This window comes from Salvelinus alpinus, chromosome 25, assembly GCF_045679555.1.
Source record: "Salvelinus alpinus chromosome 25, SLU_Salpinus.1, whole genome shotgun sequence".
In the NCBI taxonomy this organism is placed as follows: Eukaryota; Metazoa; Chordata; class Actinopteri; order Salmoniformes; family Salmonidae; genus Salvelinus; species Salvelinus alpinus.
In genome coordinates this window covers 10,210,792-10,227,722 of record NC_092110.1, presented here as the reverse complement: position 1 = coordinate 10,227,722, position 16,931 = coordinate 10,210,792, and the positions used below count along the sequence as shown (strand labels likewise).

General features: G+C 43.5%; 1 protein-coding gene across 1 annotated transcript; it reads left to right on the top strand.

Annotated features, from left to right (window-relative positions):
* Window positions 1–391: 391 nt before the first annotated feature.
* Window positions 392–16,870, top strand: scfd1 (sec1 family domain containing 1). The gene is made up of 24 exons (XM_071365564.1): window positions 392–604; window positions 1,213–1,372; window positions 1,700–1,790; window positions 2,015–2,137; window positions 2,367–2,454; window positions 2,575–2,664; window positions 3,091–3,146; window positions 3,657–3,742; window positions 4,177–4,276; window positions 8,294–8,433; window positions 8,735–8,825; window positions 8,938–9,017; window positions 9,174–9,255; window positions 9,672–9,768; window positions 9,915–9,985; window positions 11,504–11,583; window positions 11,712–11,774; window positions 11,976–12,051; window positions 12,393–12,446; window positions 15,080–15,132; window positions 15,237–15,270; window positions 15,461–15,526; window positions 15,699–15,767; window positions 16,155–16,870. Exons 1-24 carry the CDS (start codon window positions 574–576, stop codon window positions 16,176–16,178), a joined length of 1,905 nt encoding a protein of 634 aa, XP_071221665.1. The 5' UTR covers window positions 392–573; the 3' UTR covers window positions 16,179–16,870.
* The last annotated feature ends 61 nt before the right edge of the window (window positions 16,871–16,931 follow it).

Here is a 16,931-nt window from a genome sequence, read left to right as displayed (position 1 = left end):
ATTATGCATAATGACAGTCTCACTTACTTCCATGGTTTCTATTTTTATCCATGTAGGTTAGATTAAGATTCGCTTTCGTTGACGTTAATACCTTCGACATTTACCTCAATTTGGGTGACTTTGGTGAGGTTCGGGTTAAACGCGTTTGACTCCGCCCACATTGAGCTCGGCCCAGACGTTTCACTCCGCCCACATTGAGCCCGGCCCAGATGTTTCACTCCGCCCACATTGAGCCCGGCCCAGATGTTTCACTCCGCCCACATTGAGCCCGGCCCAGACGTTTTACTCCGCTCATATTGAGCCCGGTCCAGACGTTTCACTCTGCCCACATTGAGTCCGGCCCAGACGTTTCACTCTGCCCACATTTAGCCCGGCCCAGACGTTTCACTCTGCCCACATTGAGTCCGGCCCAGACGTTTTACTCCGCCTACATTGAGTCAAGTCTACACACTGAACTACACACCGAACTAGTGTCTACACACTGCCTCTGCCTCGAACTACACACTGCCTCTCAACCAAGCCGCACTTGGCTGCCACGTCATCTCTTGTCCCGTCACTGCATAAACAGAAAAGATGGCCGCCTCCGTCCGGGAAAAGCAGGCAGGTCTGTCAATGGTTTCAGTCATATATTTTTGCTGAACATAGGTTGTCGAATTGTTGATTCACATTGTAACACCGACTATTTTCTCTGACCATAGCCTGTTGAATAAAATACGAACTTCCACGATGGCCACCAGCCATCTTAACGAGAAAATCAATGCTAAGCTAACTTATTAGCTAACTAACGTAAACGCGTTACAATAATATTATAAAGCAGCAACAAGTCGGATGGCTAACCTACACTTACTACTACTCTTGACTTCACTAGACACTTTCATGTGGTTGTCATGTCAAGGAACAGGAATGCCACGCAGTGAATGACTGACAGATATAACAAGTTAGCTATATCGACTGCAGTATCGTTCCTTTGGATGAGTGGTTAACTAGCTAACGCTAGCTAACTAGCTATTTCACTCATCAAACAATTTCACTCGTTGATTGGCAGAAATGGTATGGCAAAGTCCCAGTTCCCCCAGTCCTGTGCCATGTTTAGTATGGCAAAAGTGGTGGTTGTGCCATGGGTGTGGTGGGATGTGCAGCACCTATTGCACAAATATTTCCAATTTACATTGGCCAAGCATGACTTTATACTGTATTCTTCTGTGTCCCCAGCTGCATTGAAGCGCATGCTGAATTTCAACACTTCTCCGTTGAAAAACACTGCTGCCGAGCCGGTATGGAAGGTGCTGATCTATGACAGGTTTGGCCAGGACATAATCTCCCCTCTACTGGCGGTCAAAGAACTACGGGACATGGGAATCACTTTGCACTTGTGAGTAACTCACAATTTGACATCGCTGTTAATAATCTGTTAATCCCCTTCACAAAAGGTAAATGTAGAGAACTAAAATCATGATGCACCAGACAAATAATTAATGAGGCTGTAAAGACTTTGAATTTGAGTAATGTAACCCATCAACTGTTCAGTATCTATTGAAAATGAAGGATCTACCAGTGCAGTATATTTCAAAGGACAACAACAGTTTTGAGAGAAGTTGAATTGCAAATAAGTCCACAAACACAGCATTGACTTGGTGTCAATCAATGGAGGACACCGTCATCTAGAAAGGTCTTCAATGTATTTGATCATTCTCTATAGGTTGCTTCATTCAGACAGAGATCCCATCCCGGATGTGCCAGCCATCTATTTTGTTATGCCGACAGAGGAGAACATTGACCGGATATGCCAAGTAAGCATCCCTCACACAGAATATCAACATTACATCATCAGATATGATTAAACCCAGGATAGGTCTAGATATGATAAGAAAAACTGTATTGGGCCACTGAGCCTATACATTTGGTGGCCTTGGCCAGATACAATTATTTGTTGTCCAAACATTACATCCCAGACATGTAGCATCCTACTATTCAGTATATTGTTACATTCCATTGTTTTGTTTATTTTTCTCAGGACCTTCGTAACCAGCTATATGAGTCATACTATTTGAACTTCATCTCAGCCATATCCAGAAGTAAACTAGAGGATATTGCTAGTGCAGCTCTCTCAGCTAACGCTGTCACCCAGGTTACCAAGGTGAGTCCACCACACACTAGTTCACCTCTCTTCCAGGCTGTCTCTCAAATGGTACCCTATTCCCTATATAGTGCACTACTTTTTTTCCTGTCGGGCTCTGGTCAAAAGTAGTACATTATGTAGGGGATAGGGTGCCATTTGTGACTCCGTCCTAGTCATTTTCTAAAACACATCACATTACAGGGTATTGAACAGCCTTGTAACAGTAAGGTATTTTTTGCTTTCGTAGGTGTTTGATCAGTATTTGAATTTCATCACACTCGAAGATGATATGTTTATCCTCTGTAATCAAAATAAAGAGCTCATCTCCTACCATGGTAAGTTCATTGGATTCAGAACTGTGCTAGATTGCACTTTGCCATTTTCATCAGATCTTATTCATGATTAGCTGGCATGATTGTATTTGACTTCCTGTTTTCTTATTCCCTTTTGATTAGCGATTAACAAACCGGACATCATGGACACAGAGATGGAGGCCATCATGGATACGATTGTAGACAGCCTTTTCTGCTTCTTTGTCACTCTGGGTGGGTCTTTCAACAGAATATTATTAGTGCCACAATACTATTGAGACTCCTTAAGAGAACACTGCTTTAGTATTTCAAAATACTGTAAGATTGTTTCATTTACTCAGGTGGTTCATGGTTGTACCAGTTTCTCCCTGCTAGATGGCAGCATCACTTTTGTTATTACTCACCTGAATCGAAGCGATACCAAAATCATATTTCCTAGAGAGGAAAACTTTTTGAAAGTAAAGGCCAATGGTGAAAGTGTGGCTATATGATGCATTGAGCAAAGTAAACCCACTGCATCCCTAACTTGCAGGTTGTATACGATTCTCAGTTTTATCCTCATGTGATTCACAGCACATCCTCATATTCTCTATAGACACGCTCTGCTAAAGTCGTCAATGCTCTCTATTGGCAGTTAACAGATCCGTTTTGTTTTCTTAGGTGCTGTCCCCATAATCCGCTGTCCAAGAGGGAATGCTGCGGAGATGGTCGCGGTGGTGAGCATCATCCTTCCTCATTTATAACTCTCTGAATTCTCCTCAGCCGCTGTCAAGGGACACAGTCTGTCAGTCTAAATACACTTTGTATTATGTCTTGGCAGTGCAGACAGGGCTGGGAGAGTAGTACCCATCCCCAGTGGGTACAGTGAAAGAGGAAATTAGTAATTTGAGGACGACATCCAAGTCCACCCACCTCCAAAATCCCACTGTTTGCAGACAGTATTTGCAGGTAGATTCTTGATGTGGGGAGGAATGCTGATGCAGTCAGTGTGGAAGCTGATCCTCCAAGAGAATTAATGGATGGATGCAGTGTTTCTCCTCCAGTTACACAGCACTGCTCTTTGTTCCCTATACTGCACTGCTGTGTTGTGGTGGGGGTCTCTAAGCTCTCAGTGAAACGCTGCAAGACTGTGTGCTAAGCGTATATCCGGTTAAGAAGATGTAAGGCGTCTTACCTAGCTGCATAAGAGGCAAAACTATCTAACCCAGTTTCTCTGTTTGTTGCAGAAACTTGACAAGAAGCTGAGGGAGAACCTGCGAGACGCCAGAAACAGCCTATTCACTGGAGACAATATGGGGGCCGGCCAGTTCAGGTGGGTCAGGGTGCAGACTGGTACACTGGGTATGAACCATAAAGAGAGCAGACTAGATGTAGACATTAATATCATGATTCTGTACTGTACCACGGAAGGCCTACTCCATTCCCTAAGACAAACACATAAAATGGCTTCCCACACACACACACACACACACACACTGTGCTACACAATGTCTTTGTCTAACTTTGAAGTGGAAATGTGCTATTCTGCTTTTCTCCTCTCCTCTGCTCTCCAGACTCACTGAGTGGTTAGCTAGGCCTTCGATGAAGTGAAAACAGTCATGCTTCCTCTGGGAAGCTCTAAGCAGGATCTATTTCAAGTTTTCTTTTGTTTCAGCTTTGGTGGAGCAGAGAGAGAGCCTAGCCAGTGGGGAACTCTGGGTACATTTATCATCTTCTCGTTTCATCTCGCTCTCTCTCTCTCTTCAGCTTCCAGAGACCCCTATTTGTTCTCGCTGACCGCAACCTGGATCTTGCCACCCCTCTCCACCACACATGGACCTACCAGGCCCTCATCCACGATGTGCTGGTAAGACTAACAGGAAGCCAGGGAATCAGGGAGAGAGAGAGAGGAGCAAATCTGTCTGTCATACTCCCACCACTCTGTTATGATGGACTTAACAGACACATCATACACTATGACAAAAACTAAGGGCTTACCCATGAGAAACGTCCACTCTATAGTCTTGAGTAATTTATGGTGAGTGGTGTTGTTGGGTGTATGGTATTTTGCGCTCTGTGTAGGATGAACTATGACTATGCACGGCTCAGTAGTGTGAATTGGGATTTATACAGGTGAAGTCGGAAGTTTACATCCACCTTAGACAAATACATTTAAACTCAGTTATTCACAATTCATGACATTTAATTCGAGTAAAAAAGCCCTGTCTTAGGTCAGTTAGGTTCACCACTTTATTTTAAGAATGTGAAATGTCAGAATAATAGTAGAGAGAATGATTTATTTCAGCTTTTATTTCTTTCATCACATTCCCAGTGGGTCAGAAGTTTACATACACTAAATTAGTATTTGCTAGCATTGCCTTTAAATTGTTTCACTTGGGTCATACGTTTTGGGTAGCCTTCCACAAGCTTCCCACAATAAGTTGGGTCAATTTTGGCCCATTCCTCCTGACAGAGCTGGTGAAACCGAGTCAGGTTTGTAGGCCTCCTTGCTCGAACACACTTTTTTCATTTCTGCCCACAAATTTTCTATAGGATTGAGGTCAGGGCTTTATGATGGCCACCTCAATACCTTGACTTTGTTGTCCATAAGCCATTTTGCCACAACTTTGGAAGTATGCTTGGGGTCATTGTCCATTTGGAAGACCCATTTGCGACCAAGCTTTAACTTCCTGACTGATGTCTTGAGATGTTGCTTCAATATATCCACATAATTCTCTATTTTGTGAAGTGCACCAGTCCCTCCTGCAGCAAAGCCGCCTCACAAAATGATGCTGCCACCCCCGTGCTTCACGGTTGGGATGGTGTTCTTCGGCTTGCAAGCATCCCCCTTTTTCATCCAAACATAACGACGGTCATTATGGCCAAACAGTTTTTATTTTTGTTTCATCAGACCAGAGGACATTTCTCCAAAAAGTACGATCTTTGTTCCCATGTGCAGTTGCAAACCGTAGTCTGGCTTTTTTATGGCGGTTTTGGAGCAGTGGCTTCTTCCTTGCTGAACGGCCTTTCAGGTTATGTCGATATAGGACTCGTTTTACTGTTGATATAGATACTTTTGTACCTGTTTCCTCCAGCATCTTCACAAGGTCCTTTGCTGTTGTTCTAGGATTGATTTGCACTTTTCGCACCAAAGTACGTTCATCTCTAGGAGACAGAACGCGTCTCCTTCCTGAGTGGTATGACGGCTTCGGGGTTCCATGGTGTTTATACTTGCGTACTGTTGTTTGTACAGATGAATGTGGTACCTTCAGGCGTTTGGAAATTGCTCCCAAGGATGAGCCAGACTTGTGGAGGTCTACACATTTTTTTCTGAGGTCTTGGCTGATTTCTTTTGATTTTCCCATGATGTCAAGCAAAGAGGCACTGAGTTTGAAGGTAGGCCTTGAAATACATCCACAGCTACACCACTAATCGACTCAAATTATGTCAATTAGCCTATCAGAAGCTTCTAAAGCCATGACATCATTTTCTGGAATTTTCCAAGCTGTTTAAAGGCACAGTCAACTTAGTGAATGTAAACTTCTGACTCTGAATTATTAACTTCTGAATTATAAGTGAAATAATCTGTCTGTAAACAATTGTTGGAAAAATTACTTGTGTCATGCACAAAGTAGATGTCCTAACCGACTTGCCAAACCTATAGTTTATAAACAAGAAATTTGTGGAGTGGTTGAAAAACGAGTTTTAATGACTCCAACCTAAGTGTATGTAAACTTCAACTGTATATATATACAGTGGGGAGAACAAGTATTTGATACACTGCCGATTTTGAAGGTTTTCCTACTTAAAAAGCATGTAGAGGTCTGTAATTTTTATCATAGGTACACTTCAACTGTGAGAGACGGAATCTAAAACAAAAATCCAGAAAATCACATTGTATGATTTTTAAGTAATTAATTTGCATTTTATTGCATGACATAAGTATTTGATACATCAGAAAAGCAGAACCTAATATTTGGTACAGAAACCTTTGTTTGCAATTACAAAGATCATACGTTTCCTGTAGTTATTGACCAGGTTTGCACACACTGCAGCAGGGATTTTGGCCCACTCCTCCATACATACCTTCTCCAGATCCTTCAGGTTTCGGGGCTGTCGGTGGGCAATACGGACGTTCAGCTCCCTCCAAAGATTTTCTATTGGGTTCAGGTCTGGAGACTGGCTAGGCCACTCCAGGACCTTGAGATGCTTCTTACGGAGCCACTCCTTAGTTGCCCTGGCTGTGTGTTTCGGGTCGTTGTCATGCTGGAAGATCCAGCCACGACCCATCTTCAATGCTCTTACTGAGGGAAGGAGGTTTTTGGCCAAGATCTCGCGATACATGGCCCCATCCATCCTCCCCTCAATACGGTGCAGTCGTCCTGTCCCCTTTGCAGAAAAGCATCCCCAAAGAATTATGTTTCCACCTCCATGCTTCACGGTTGGGAGGGTGTTCTTGGGGTTGTACTCAACCTTCTTCTTCCTCCAAACACGGCGAGTGGAGTTTAGACCAAAAAGCTCTATTTTTGTCTCATCAGACTACATGACCTTCTCCCATTCCTCCTCTGGATCATCCAGATGGTCATTGGCAAACTTCAGACGGGCCTGGACATGCGCTGGCTTGAGCAGGGGGACCTTGCGTGCGCTGCAGGATTTCAATCCATGACAGCGTAGTGTGTTACTAATGGTTTGCTTTGAGACTGTGGTCCCAGCTCTCTTCAGGTCATTGACCAGGTCCTGCCGTGTAGTTCTGGGCTGATCCCTCACCTTCCTTATGATCATTGATGCCCCACGAGGTGAGATCTTGCATGGAGCCCCAGACCGAGGGTGATTGACAGTCATCTTGAACATCTTCCATTTTCTAATAATTGCGCCAACAGTTGTTGCCTTCTCACCAAGCTGCTTGCCTATTGTCCTGTAGCCCATCCCAGCCTTGTGCAGGTCTACAATTTTATCCCTGATGTCCTTACACAGCTCTCTGGTCTTGGCCATTGTGGAGAGATTGGAGTCTGTTTGATTGAGTGTGTGTACAGGTGTCTTTTATACAGGTAACAAGTTCAAACAGGTGCAGTTAATACAGGTAATGAGTGGAGAACAGGAGGGCTTCTAAAAGAAAAACTAACAGGTCTGTGAGAGCCGGAATTCTTACTGGTTGGTAGGTGATCAAATACTTATGTCACGCAATAAAATGCAATTTAATTACTTAAAAATCATACAATGTGATTTTCTGGATTTTTGTTTTAGATTCCGTCTCTCACAGTTGAAGTGTACCTATGATAAAAATTACAGACCTCTACATGCTTTGTAAGTAGGAAAACCTTCAAAATCGGCAGTGTATCAAATACTTGTTCTCCCCACTGTATATATATATATATATATACAGTTGAATGACCTTGTGTGTAAGATTAAGAATAGATTAAATGCTGTGGTATGTGCTCAGTGCGGTGACCTGTGCCAGAAGTTATAAATATTTGTGAGGAACCATTTTCCAGCATCCCTGCCTTAAAATGATTTCTGGTGTAAAATGTACGATCCCGTCTCCTATCTTAGGTTTCAGCATCACGAGTCCTTTGTTTTAACCTCAATATATTTATGACAACGGTTGTTATTTTGAATGTAAGTATTATGATGATGTAAGTAGATATCAGTGTTTATCCCAGAGGTATCTATGGACCAGTCTTTTTTTCCGATGATGTAAGCAGAAATATGACCAGACTACACATCCAATAGGATCTCTGCCAGACGCCAACCACCATCCCAACACTGAAAAAAATAATCACTCAGAAATGACTCTATTTGCAGGAAAAATACTATCCGTAGTAGAAATGATTTTGCTGTGTGTGTGACACTAATGTATTTCTGTGTGTGTGTGTGAGTGTCCTAGGACTTCCACCTGAACAGGGTCAGTATGGACGAGTCTGTGGGGTCAGAAGCTTCCCCTTCCGGAGCCAGACCCAAGAAGAAAAATAAGAAGAGTTATGACCTCACAGCCGCAGACAAATTCTGGCAGAAACACAAGGGCAGGTTAGGAACTCACTTGTGGTGATTACTGATTCAGCGGGTAGCATGTGGCCGAGGCTTTATAACTAGGTAGCAACAGTATATTCCAAGCTTTGCTTGTTAGAAACTCCATTCCATTGGCTAAAGTGTGATTTAAACTACTGATTTAGAAGGTAGTCTGCGTTTGATGCTTTATAACTCAATAGTAACAGTATATTTCAAACCATTTTTAGAGTTATGCTTTATAACGCAGTAGCAACAGTATATTTCAATCTTTGCTGTAGTGAAGTTCTTCTTGGCTGAGGGCTTGTTTTGACTCTTCCAGCCCGTTCCCGGAGGTGGCTGAGTCTGTACAGGAGGAGTTAGACACGTACCGAGCCCAGGAGGACGAGGTCAAACGCCTCAAGAGCATCATGGTAAGAAGGGCGGTTTTCTAGAGCTGTTCAATGAAGTAGTCTCACTGAAAACCTGTAGTCTCACTCACACCTGCAAATTCCCCACTAAAATAAGACTTTTGATCTTCTCCAGGGGTTGGAGGGTGAGGATGAGGGAGCCATTAGTAGTATTAGTATGTCAGACAACACCGCAAAACTTACCTCAGCTGTCAGGTGAGCATCATTGTAGAATTTTCCTTTTATTTGAACTAGGCTAGTCAATTAAGAACAGATTCTTATTTACAATAACGGCCTACCCGTATATGTAAATATACAGTATTTCTGTATTATTATTTATGTACCAAAACTGTTCTGTGTTTCCTCTACTAGCTCCCTACCAGAGCTTCTGGAGAAGAAGAGGCTGATTGACCTCCACACTAACGTAGCCACCGCCGTTCTGGATCACATTAAGGTTAGTATTAAACCCGGTCATGGCCTGTCAATGTGTTTTCTATGTGTAGATAGAGGGGGTTCTCTCTGTGTCCATAGTGCGCTGCATCCCATTAACACTTGTTTCAGATATTAAACATGTATGGAAGACTGCTGTGCAGTCCGTGTGAGCTCGAACATCTCAGAGCACTCACTATAAAGTTGTTACTAAATCTGCCAGTAAAGGACTGATGAAACATCCTCTTGATGTGGACTAAGTTAAGTGTACCTATTAAGCCCACATACACATTAAGCCCACTTCCATTTCTGGTGTAGCAATGCAGTGCCTTAGACCGCTGCACCACTCGGGGAGCCCTTCATTTGATAATTTTAACAAAAATATTGAAAATTCCTTATAGGTACTCTTTCCCAAATGTGTAACTTCTGTGACCCATCCAGAGCCGTAAACTGGACGTGTACTTTGAGTACGAGGAGAAGCTGATGAGCAAATCCACCCTGGAAAAGTCTTTACTGGACATCATCAGTGACCCTGACGGTAGATGTGCCTCTGTGCTTGTCTTTGCCAGAAATAACATAAATCATACATGTGCTATCTCGTGTACTTTGTCAAGGGTCGGAAATACCTGAGGTGCCTGTTGATGTAAGGTTTGTTAAACAACTTTGTTTTTGTCTTTGTGACAGCGGGAACACCAGAGGACAAGATGAGACTGTTTCTGATTTTCTACATCACAGCCCTGCAACCCCCTTCAGAGGTGAGGCCTGTCCCCCACTTAACCCTTACCCTATCAAACACATGCATACTGGACTTAACCCTGTCCCTATCAAAAACATACTAGACTCAAATCACACATTCTCTCACCATCAAACACATGCCAAACTAGACTCAATCACCGGTCAGAGAGGAGCCACAAGATACAGGCCCCTTTTGTCAGGGAACTCTGTTGATCTGTCTGATTCACTACGGTCATATGCAGTATCATGTCCAATGGATCCAAAAACGGCACAATAGCAACCTCAATGGAGACACTTTGTGGTCTCACTGGATGTGGTAGTCTTAGTAACAGCACAATATACAATATGAAAAACCTTGGCCCTGGCTTGCGTTTCATTGTTTAGAACACCAAACATCAATTCTCAAATCATTTTTTCGCATGATATTCAAACCAGCTTTTCTTCTTACAACATTCAAAAGCTTTATTGTTCGATATGACACGTTAGAGCAGGTTCCAGGAACATCGATACCCTTTGAAGCCGAGGCCAAATGTCATTACTCCAGAAGTCCAATAATGCTAGCTTGTTCTGTTCTGAGCATCGCAAGGCCCTCTGTATAGGAGGACACCCAGCTCTCCACTATGACTGTGGGTTCTACGTCTGCTTTCTTCAGGGAGGTGGCGCAGCTCAGGGACTAGCCTCTTAGGGACCCTGCTAAGACTTGGAAGACCCTAATACTGGCTCTGCTTCAAGCCCTGTCACCACCACCTCAGTAACCACAGTTCACCACAGAGGAGTGAAGTCAAGTCCCTCCAGCCGCCAGCTCCAAAGAGCTGGGAGGATGCCAGGGGCCGTATTCACAGAGTCTCTGAGTAGGAGCACGGATCGAGGATCAGTTCCCTGCTCGTCCATATAATCGTTTTCATTATCATCTAAAAGGCAAAACTGATCCTAGATCAGCACTCCTGCTCTGAGGAGCATTAATATGGGCCCAGGTTTCTGGCTGCGGCTGCAGGCTGGGATCAGCGTTAGGATCAGGCTGTCCTGGAGCATCATGTTGATCAATGGTCTTCCTAATAGCCCTTCTCCTCTGAGATGCCATTCTGTTTTCCCGGCCTGACAGCTGAAGTCAAGCAGGAAATCTTTTTCCACCGCCAACGTCTTGTGGTATTCCTCCTTTCATCTCTGTCCCCCTGTTAACCTGAACCCGTCCAGGGCCGATTATTACCATGGGATTACCCTCTCCTCTCTGGTCCATTCTCCAGTTGGTCCAGTATGTACATTTTTAAGGTTATTTGTTTTCCCAGGATGCTGTGGTGTAACATCAGTTTAGTTACATTAAAAAGTACTTGTCTCTGCCACCCTAATGTACTGATGATACCACCATACACGTGTCACACTCTGTTTTAGGATGACTAGGTTTTTATTTCTTCAAGCTTTTTAAGTCCCTGGTCGGTAAATTCCCTACTAATACTTGAATGCCTGCTCAATCACTTGTATGTTTTACCTTGGTGAAAACATGCATGCTGTTATCTTACTGGGGGTTTTCTGTGTTTCAGAGTGATCTGGACCAATACAAGAAGGCTCTTCTAGAAACTGGCTGCGACCTGTCCTCTCTCAACTACATCAAGCAGTGGAAGTAAGACATTACAAGCAAGCTTGCATTTTCATCATATAATGCTTCATACATGCAGAACCAAACAGATAATAAAACACATTGTTTTGGGTTCTTTCAAGGAGCTTATTATGAATAATTTGTTTTGCCAGGGCTTTCACAAAGATTGCTGCCACACCATCTAACTATGGGAACAGCGGTGTGAAACCTATGGGGTAAGAAAGAGAGAGCACTCTCTGTGTGTGTCCCAAACGGCACCTTATTCCCTACACAGTGCACTACTTTTGACCAGGTTAGTGTACTATGTAGGGAATAGGGTGCCATTTGGGACATTTCAGAGTTTCCCTTGTTTCAGGGGTCCCATAGACCTAAACCCCGTGCTGACCCTGTCCTCCTCCTGTCTCTATATCCCACAGCCTCTTCTCTAGAGTGATGAACTCTGGCTCCCAGTTTGTCATGGAGGGGGTGAAACACCTGGTGCTTAAACAGCATGTGAGTAGCTTTACACACACACACACACACACACACACACACACACACACACACACACACACACACACACACACACACACACACAGAATTATGCACAGAAACACACATGCAGAATGAGTGATACTGAATGTCTCTTAATAGACAGATGAGAGGAGCAGTCTCATCATGATACTGTCTGTATATGTGTTTTCAAAATGTCCAGATGTCCCTTGGCTTTGATGGGAAGGTTTTGCCTAGAGACATGTATGATAATATCTCACGCGGCTGCTCGTTGGAGTCAGTCTGTAGTGATTAATTACCTGGTGAGAAAGAACAGAGTATTTAAAGTGTTTTTCTTTCAGAACCTGCCAGTCACGCGTATCCTGGACAACCTGATGGAGATGAAGTCCAATCCGGTGAGTCTCCTCTCTTCCCTCCTCTTCTCTTCTCTCCTCCCCCTCTACTGTGGACATTCCTCTATGTTTCTGCTTTGTTGCACCATCACATTCAGGAGGGAAGCATGCTGATGAATACAGTGGCAACAAGATGAACAACCTGATGGGGGTCTCATGTCTGCAGTCGGAGACTTCTCCAATCATGCCCCCTTCTGATTAGATCACTTCTGAATATGTGGGGGGAAACTAGTCATCACAAATTGTGAAGACGTGACTAGATTTTTTAAATAAAGGCAGCAACTGTAGCTAAGCTACTTTGTAAAATGTCAAGTAGCTGTCTGCAGTCGTGTACATACAGTACCAGTCAAAAGTTTGGACACACCTAAACATTCCAGGGTTTTTCTTTATTTTTACTATTTTCTACATTGTAGAATAATAGTGAAGACATCAAAACTATGAAATAACACATATGGAATCATGTAGTAACCAAAAAACGGTTAAACAAATCAAAATAAATTTGAGATTCTTCAAAGTAGCCACCCTTTGCCTTGATGACAGCTTTGCACACTCTTGGCATTCTCTCAGCCAGCTTCATAAGGTCGTCACCTGGAATGCATTAGCTACAGTTGCTGCCTTTATTAAAAAATCTAGTCCGTCTTCACAATATGTGAAAAATAATGTATAACCCTTGAATGAGTAGGTGTGTCCAAACTTTTGACTGGTACTGTACCTGCGGATGACCTAGTGTTTAAGTCAAGTCAGTCAGTCATGTGCATAACAATATAGAAATGCCAGGAAGCTTCTGCTACAGCAGACATAGGGGCATGCGTCCCAGATGGCACCCTATTTCCTATATAGTGCACTACTTTTGACCAGAGCCGTATGGGCCCTGGTCAAAAATTGTGCACTATGTAGGGAGTAGGGTGCCATTTGGGATGCCGCCCCAGTGATTAAAAACAGCTCTGTGAGGGTGGCCTGGCCTGATCTGCTCTGGGGGCTCCACGGTTGTGCGAAACCCTAGCTGCTAGCTGTCTGCAGGGGCTGCAATAGAGCACATGGGCAGCACTGTGGACTCTCAATCCTCTCTGGGAGGACAGGCGCACACTGAACGTGGAGATTAGGTTACAGCTAACCCAGAAGCTCTCTCTACACTCCCTCATCTCGCTCTCAGCTCCTTACCAGCTTAATCATTCACAAGCCATCCTCTGTGCACTCAACACTACACTTGTTAGTGTAGGCCACCAGACTTGATGGAGGTCCCCTATTCCCCTCTGTGGTCCGTGTCTAATTTTCCCTGGATCAGCTGCTACATCTATAGAGGCGTTACATCAACTTAGTCCCTTTGTGATTACAATCTCTCACAGGTCCATAAACATTTGGGGAATGATAATATGAACAAACGCTTTTCAATTTCTATTAGCTCCGTTCCATCTTGTGTCAGCGTCCCAGGTGGCACCCTATTCCCTTCAAAGTGCCTGTAGGGCTCTACTTAAAAGTAGTGCACTTTATAGGGAATAGGGTACCATTTGGCACTCATACTGTGTCTCTACAGCCAGGAGGGAGCAGGGATTACAGGATTCTGTTACTGGCTTCAGATGCCCCCCAACCCCTATCCCCACCTCTCCAAACACTGAATTGGACATAACAATATTATCATTTTCTCAGCTACTGGAATTACAGTGCACTGTACAAAGCGCTTCTTGTTCGGTGAGCCGAGAAGGAGAGGGGCACATCAGTCCAAATTCAACAGCCTCCATCCTCCTCTCCCCACCCCTGTCCCGCATCCGATGGCCCTCTTGGACAGGTGTAATCTATCGGTGGTTCTTCTGTGTGAACACAATGCCATTCCTCTCCCAGGCAGGTTTAGCAGTGTGTTCAGGTTTGATATCAGAAGCCCTCTGCTGAACTGCCTCTCTCCTGTGTGGGGAAAGACGATAGCACAAAAATCTGGAGCATCTAGTCAGTTCAGAGAGACAGGGAGCTCCTCTTTCACCAGCCTGACTGCAAAGTATTTTCTCTTCTGGTGAAGAATGTGAGTGGGCCACGGCTCTGCCAGATAGAGGGAGATGCATTCGGTCCATTGGGAAGAGAGGAGAGAGACTAGGGATGCATCCTAAATGGCAACCTATTTAGTGCACTACTTTTGACCAGGGCCAATAGGGCTTTGTTGTGAATTGTTAGATATGTTGTGTATTGTTAGATATTACTGCACTGTTGGAGCCAGGAACACAAGCATTTCCGCTACACCCGCAATAACATCTGCTAAATATGTGTATGTGACCAATACAATTTGATTTGGTCAAAAGGAGTACACTATAGGGAATAGGATGCCATACTATAGGGAATAGGATGCCATTTGGGACGCAGACCAGACTAAAGACTTGGTTCTGGGTTTAAGGAGGATGTATGAGAGAGGGAGGAAACTCCACTGATCCTATGTAAGACTAGTTCTGGTAAATGTGACGTTTCTGTTGAAATCATGCAGGTGTTCTCTGAATGCTTATGCAGGAGTTGCTTTTAATAAGAGGAACTGGGTGACCTTGAGCAATGGGGGGGATTTTGGTGTTTCTAGAATTGTCAGAAAATGGTCTCTCTTGTTGTTCATGTGATGTATATGTTTGTTGGTGTATTGCTGATGTGTTTCTGATCTGCAGGAGACGGATGACTACAGATACTTTGATCCCAAGATGCTGCGCGGCAGTGAGAGGTACGATTTCAACAGCTCCAAGGATAGCAGTTAAGGCCTCTAAATAGTAATGTGCATTTTCTGTCCGTAAGATCTGTGTCTAAACACTCCTGTTCTCCCAACAGCTCAACCCCAAGGAACAAGAACCCGTTTCAAGAGGTGAGTCCTGCCATGGTCAGCAGACAGACGCACAAACAGGTCCTCCACTAAATCCAGTAACTGCTGTGTGTTGTCCTGGTGCCTGTCTTGGACTCAATGTATGACGGGGGGGGGAACACTACTCTGTGTATATTATGTACATGAACCTAGCAGCCTCAACCTGTCAGTGAGATCTCGCCTTCTGTTTCAGGCTATCGTCTTTGTGGTCGGAGGAGGAAACTACATAGAATATCAAAACCTGGTGGACTACACAAAGGTAAACTATCACTCCAAATTGTTTTCGTTTTTCGTTTTTTTTTTTATGAATGTTTTATTAAAATGTCTACATGTCACATTGTGACAAAAGTTTCCATTGTATTTTGTGAAACCTCTTCATGTTTTCAGTAGAGTTCTTTTTGAACAACGTGTATTTTGTGGCATCCTTTTAGGCAAAGCCAGGGAAGAGGGTGCTGTACGGATGCAGTGAGCTCTTCAATGCAGGGCAGTTCATCAAACAGGTAGGAGGACCACCAGCCTTTGTGTGCGTCCCAAATGGCACCCTATTACCAATATAGTGCACTACTACCCTATGTGGCCCTGGTCAAAAGTAGTGCACTGAATAGGGAAACTGCATTGTTGGTTAAGGGCTTGTAAGTAAGCATTTCACGGTAAGGTCTACTACACCTGTTGTATTTGGCGCATGTGACAAATAAAATTTGTCAAGGGTGCCATTTGGGAAGCAGGCTTTTTGTTGAGTAATATCAATAATTTAAGCCTGCATCATAATATTGAATGATGACACCCATATTGTGTGTTTGTGTTAAATCACCTACACTGCTAAGTTGATCGTAGATTTCTGGTAGTGAGATGTGGTTTTTATTGTTTCTCCGTGTTTGTCTCCACAGCTATCCTCACTCGGCCAAAAGTAAAAGCAAGAAAACATATGAACACTTTCTTTTCTTCGATTCCATTTCTCCTAAATACTCACAACTGCAATCAAGACCTCTCTAATCATTGATGATCGTTTTAAGTTCCTCTAGATCCTCTCGCTCTCTCTCGCTCTCTCGCTCTCTCTCTCTCTCTCTCTGATATTCCATGTGTTTTATAATGTGTACCATACTTACATTGTTTGTTTAAAGGCCCATTCCAGTCAAAAACATGATTTCCTGTGTTTTATATTTCCATACTATGAGGTTGGGGGAAAATATTGCAACAAATCTGATAATGCCTTTTTAGTGTAAGAGCTTTTTGAAAAGACCACCTGAAATGATTGCCTGTTTTGTTGGGATGGAGTTTTGGCCTTCCTGGTGAGATCACCAGGTGGTAAATTAGTTCATAGATGAAAGAGTTACAAACCTCTCTGTCAATAACAGATAGTTTTCAGTTTTCCCCTCCTCACTCAGACCACTCCGACAGTCCTACCAAAATTCTTGTTTGAGAAATTGCTCTTGCTAAGAAGCTATTTTTGTTACTTTTTGACCTTTTTAATTGAAAACAATCGCAGTAAGGTACTTAATTGTTACCCAGAAATGATTTGATATTGATATAAAAACATCTGCATTGGGCCTTTAACTAATTTGCTTTGCACTCTCAACAAATAAAGTTGAATAGTCTTACTCAACACGGTTGCTGTGTAGTGTATCTAGTGTATCAACCAGAGTTTTCCAACTTGTCCTTTGTTT